The 6,042-nt window shown below is 36.1% G+C and overlaps 1 protein-coding gene across 1 annotated transcript; it reads right to left on the reverse strand.

The window, feature by feature from the left end:
* Positions 1-609: 609 nt before the first annotated feature.
* Positions 610-2,706, reverse strand: LOC114284758 (putative aquaporin PIP-type 7a). Its single transcript, XM_028227705.2, has 3 exons — positions 2,418-2,706; positions 809-1,107; positions 610-669 (listed from the first exon to the last, which is right to left on the reverse strand). Exons 1-3 carry the CDS (start codon positions 2,650-2,652, stop codon positions 610-612), a joined length of 594 nt encoding a protein of 197 aa, XP_028083506.2. The 5' UTR covers positions 2,653-2,706.
* Positions 2,707-6,042: the final 3,336 nt, after the last annotated feature.

The raw sequence follows: 6,042 nt of genomic DNA on the forward strand, positions 1-6,042 counted from the left end.
AAATGAAAACAACTTATATATATACAAAAGCATAAAGATAAAACCAATATCTATATTATAAGACAGAACTGTTTTTTAAAATATGTTAAAATGTATTTATTTGAACAATTTTTGAAAATATATTAAAATGTATCTTTGATACATTTTATTTGAATAACTGAAATGATTTCTAATCAATATCTACGGTTGAGATTAATTTTTTTCCCGTCCAAACACTCTCTACTCTTTCTCCCACGTCTGCCAAACGTCTCTTAACTCCCTCTCTCCACGTTCTCTCTCACGTTAGTGGATCTCTCTCAATGTGTCGTATCGTAGTTCAAAGAAAGAGATGGGTGTTGTGTTCACACTCTCTCTCTCTCTTTCTCTCTCTAGGGTTCTCTCTCTCAATGCGGCGAAACATGCCCTAATGCCGCCGTCGCACTACCGTTACCAGAACCACCGCCTCCTTCACAACCACATCAACCACGCCCCTCTTCTACAGCAGCGCCGTAGTCCGCATCTGCCGCTCTCTTCTGTGTTCACTGCTCGATGGGAGAAGAATCACACGAACATAGAAATTTCTCTATAACAATCATCACACGAACATAGAAATTTCTATGTTGAAAAAGCTTAAGCAATGGCTAAGTGCACCAAGAACATTGCGAACCCAATTGGCAATGGTGCCAATATCTACATCCCACCGTGACCAGAATATTATAAGCCAAATCAATGGATACACAAATATGCATATATAGAGCAGATTTATGTGATAAAGTTGTGTCCAATTTGATATTAGATATGTGTAAAGAGAAGAAGTGTTTGTGCTTACAGGGACGTGGGAGTCTCTAACACTACGCTTGGCGTCGATGGCGAAGAAGACGGTGTAAACAAGGACAAAGGTTCCGACAATCTCAGCACCGAGACCGTAGCCTTTGGTGTAACCATGGTTGACAAAGTTAGCACCACCACCAAGAAACTTGTACTGGGTTGTCCCTTCGAAGCCCTTGACAACAGCAGCACCACAAAATGCACCAAGGCACTGCGTCACCATGTAGAACACTGCTCTCGTCAATGACAACTTCCTTGCTAGTAGCAGCCCAAATATCACCGCCGGGTTAATATGTCCCCCTACACAAATTCCACACATCAAAGTATTGGATCATTTAATTTAGCCTTTATTTTAGTGGTCGTTTGGCCTTTTTGACATTTTTTGAGTTTTTGAATGAGATAAAAAATAAAATTAAATTAAATTACATCGATCTATAATTATAAAAATAATTACAAATTAATGATAAATTTTATTAATATTAATAATTAAAATTATAAAAAAAAATTATGCATATGTAATAATTTTTTGAAAATAGAAAGCTAGTATGTTGAAATGGTTTTTTAATTAAATAAATAGTTGAGGGAAAAAAAAATTTAAATCACGTCATATATATATATATATATATATTCTTAACTAAACAATTAGTTTCCAAATGAGGCGTAATCCGATCAATCCCAAATATGCAAAAGTGAGTGGAAGGATTGGTTTGACTGTGGTTTAAAAATGAATTTATTAGTTAAAAAAATATTTAATTCATTTGTCAAATTAATTTTTCATCACATGCCAACATCAGTATTTTAAAAAATTATTAGGAAAATTTTAAAAATTAATAATATACCAAGCTTTTTTAAGATTAAATTTTGTAAACTTATTTTATTGAATAAACTAATTATTTTGAAGGGAAAATCACGTTTCAGTGTTTCTTTTGAAAAAGAAATTTCAAACTAGTGGTAAATTTTACAAATATTAATAATTAGATTTAAAAATTTTACCATCAACAATTCGTAAATATTTTGTTAAATTAGCTCTGATGTGTAATTTCGCCTTTTCTTAACTAACTAAAAAATAACCCTAAATTTCACCTTTTTCAAAGAACAGTTTTATTGATTTGACTACCTATTAGTATATTTTTTTAATTTATATATTACGATATATTTATTGATTGAAAAAAAAATTAAACGTGTATTAAAAAAAACCATTATATCACGACTAATAATTTCTAAGTATCACCATCTAAAATCACAATGGAACATGAATTAATAATTGGACTTGTTTGGGAGGTTGGTTATTTTAGTTAGTTTTTTGACTTCTTCTTCTTTTTTTCTTTTTTTTTTTGTTATTTTAGCCTAACTTTAAAAAAAATAAAAAATAAAAAATATGTTTGAGAAGTTGATTGTTTTTTATTTTATTTTTCTTGAAAATTGATTCAATGATTATGAGAGAAAAAATTAAAATAATTATGATTTAAATATAATATTTTATTGACTATTTTAATTTAATTTATTTTTATTAATTATTTTAATTCAAAAATCGATTCCAAACAGGCGTATGATAATATGAAAGCAAAAGAATTTTAAAAAATTGGAGTAGAAATGGTGGGGAAATTAACCTGAGATGCCAGTGGTGCAGTAGACAAGTGCAAAGATCATGCCACCAAACGACCAAGCTATGCCTTGAATCCCAACCGTCGAACACTTTGATTTGGAGCTAACAACCTCCATCATCGTCAAAATGGTGATGTACAGGAACATAAAAGTTGCCATGAACTCGGCGATCCCAGCTCTGTAAAACGACCACGAGGTCAGCTCTCTCGGCTCGAACAGCGGCGCCGGCGATGGCTCCATGTAATCCTTGTCGCCGCCCTGCGCCGAAGTGCTGATCGGCTGCCTCTCTGGGAACTTGTTATATTATCAAATTATCCGATTCATTAAATACCCTCAAAACTATATTTTGCACACATATATTGAAGCCATGGAGGCTGGATGATAATAGAAGTTGTTTTGGATAAGTTTCACTTATTGAAAAAGACATGGTGCATAACTACAGATCGAGGTTGGGGGCTTCCATTGATGTTGTCCAATTTAGATGCGTTTGATCATCTTCTTGAAGAATATATATATATATGCACAGTGGATCAAAAAATATAATTTTGAATCTCTGATTCATCAAACATCACCAAATCATCTAGTTCATCAAATATCCCTAAATTATATTTTACACACACATATATATATAGATGCATAGGGAAAATTGAAGAAAAAAACTTTGTATGCTCGTGTTTTATCTATATATATATATTTTCATAGTGAAGATTGAAAATTGATTTTATTTAAACACGTACACATATAAAAGTTATTATTATTATTATTATTTTTTTAAGGTAGAGGTTTATAGATATTGATGATGAAGATAAGGATTTTGTAGCGACCCACATTTATGTCTTAGTCATGTTCATGAACATTGGTATGATTATGACTCGTTAAGCTTGCATTTGCATGTTTATGACTTGTTTTGGCTAAGTAAGGTCCATGCTTTGTTTTGATGTCTATGCGATTTGCCTAAGTGTTGTGTGCATGCTTGTTTCCTTCCTTGGTGTCTCAAGCCTAGGTTATGTTAAGCCGATGTTATGCCAAGCCTAGGTTATGTTAAGCCTAGATCATTCCAAGCCGAAGTCATCTTCAGTTTAGAAGTATCTTGGAACCCCTTCGTTTGACCTCCACCCTTGCTTTGACATATTGGCCGAGATGTCATTATCTAGGCCGAGGTGTGAATCACCAAGGCCGAGATGTGTATTATCTAGGTCGAGATGTTACCTTTGCACCTGAGCGACCTTGTCCTGGAGTGGTATGACCTAGACCAAGATGTGGCACATCTAGGCCAAGGTGTGGCACAGCTTAGTCACGTGTTGTCCTTCCTAGCCGAGGTCATTGTCACCTTAGTTGCCGAAGCCTTGTCCTTAGCCGATGTCACCACTTGCCGGAGTGCCATTCCGAGTAGCTTGTTAGATACGCTTTGTCATTGCCTTGTCTTGTCAATCTATCACCTTTTTGAAGAGAACCAACCAGCCGTTGCCACGTGTCCGAGCTAAGAGTTAAGTCAGCCGATAGAGAGAGAGAACCTATCATTTTGTTGTATACTTGTTTTGAAGAGGAGAGAGAAGCTCTAGGAGAGGAAGAAGAGTTCTTCAGAGAGAGTAGATTTCCAAGCTTGATCCCTAGAGATCGGACCGTTAGATCCGTGTTCTAAGGTTAGATTCTTGATCTGCTCATGTTGTTCTCTATGTTTATGTCATTGCATTCCATGATTGGATAAGATTTGTAAGCCATGCATTGTTTTGAAGTTCGGTTTTAGAAAAAGAAAATGGCATTCATGTGTTCTTCAAGAAAAGATATGTTTTGATCCGAAAGTTTATGCCAAGTCCATGTTTTTGTGTTGGTTTTCACATGATTTTCAACTATGGGTACCCAGGTCCATGTTTTCGAACTCATAGCATGAAATCCCAGATTTCGTAGATAAAGAAGTTATGATTTTGGCATTCATGTTCCTCATGTTCTTCATGTTCATGTTCTTCCTGTTCTTCATGGGTGGTAGCCCAGATCTCCAGACCTCACTTATCGAAGTGTAGTCGTCGAGATCACTCTCACCTAGACCTCACACTTAGGCCAAGCATCGTATCTCACCTTGGCCTACCTTGCATGATCACTTACACCTCTAGTCTGTATTGTGCGCACCTCGGCATGCAGCCGCATGCTGAAGCCTAGGTAGCCACACCTCGGCCAAGAGGTGTGGGACCTCGGCATAGACCTGGTTGGTACCCAGTATGTCTTCCTGACATGTAAAGCAGTGTTTTGACTTCCAGCATGTTTTTCCAGAGATCATATGCATGCATGTGAGACCTGTTTTGAGAAGTACATTCAGTATGCTTTGTCATGTGTTTGTAGGACTTGGACCTTTGCCTTGATCCCGACGTCCCAAGAACTATGTGAGTGGTATTTTTAATAAAGTTATGTTATACGGTTTTGATAAAGCTTTGCCTTGTTTTGATAAAAGTATTTGTTAAGCATGAATGATATCCCTATTTTACGTATCAAGTATAAGCCTCGTTTTGAATGGCAATGTATCAAGTAAGCTTTGTTTTGATGTCAATCTTTGGAAGTCCGTACGTGCCAGGGGACTTTAAGCAATTGTGGCACAAATCCGTACGTGCTAGGGGACTCTAAGCATTAGTAGCACATATGTGAAGTCCGTACGTGCCAGGGGACTTTAAGCAATTGTGGCACAAGTCCGTACGTGCTAGGGGACTCTAAGCATTAGTAGCACATATGTGAAGTCCGTACGTGCCAGGGGACTTTAAGCAATTGTGGCACAAGTCCGTACGTGCCAGGGGACTTTAAGCAATTGTGACACAAGTCCGTACGTGCTAGGGGACTATAAGCATTAGTAGCACACATGTTAAGTAAGTAAGTTTTGAAGGACCAAGGTTATGCCGATGTTATGTTATAAGATTTGACGTATGTTAAGTATGTAAGTTTTGTAAGATCAAGTTTGATGAACAAGATTTATCTCATGTTTTGTACAAGCTATGATAAGTATGGTTTTGACAAAGATATATTATGTATTGTTTGAAAGACCTTGGGAATCATTCATTTAACCCCTTTATTACTTATACCATTCACTGAGTATCCAAGCTCACCCTCCCTATGTATATATGTAGGTAACAAGCAAGAAGTCGGCTACACCGAGATGTGTGTGTTTTGTATGCATGTTATGTCGGCAGTGAGGACGTCGGCAATCTTGAAGCTTTTGTATTTGAACATGTCGGCTTGAGAAGCCCTTTTGTTAAGATGTAATATGTATTTTTGTATTTCATTTTTATATGTATTTCAAGTTGCAAAGCTATGTAAAGATGTATGCCATTCCATTTGACTTATGCACTGTTCTTATGGACCACTTGTATTTTAGATTATTGTTTCCGCACTTGTAAGCCCCATAAATTATACTCTGATTGTGTGTGGATTTTGGAAGTGGCCTTTGGTAATCACGGATTACTGGCCATCACGGCACCAAACTACTAGGGGCGGTTTGGGGTCGTGACAGATTTAGTGAATCAACAAGCATTATGATTGTGGGTTTTGTTCTCAAGTAATTGATACTAACCTTTATTTTGAAAATAATAACAGTCATATATATATATATATATATATATGTATCTAGTTCAATGATTAACCGGAAGA

Source organism: Camellia sinensis, chromosome 1 (genome assembly GCF_055761805.1).
Source record: "Camellia sinensis isolate YWXY chromosome 1, ASM5576180v1, whole genome shotgun sequence".
Lineage (NCBI taxonomy): Eukaryota > Viridiplantae > Streptophyta > Magnoliopsida > Ericales > Theaceae > Camellia > Camellia sinensis.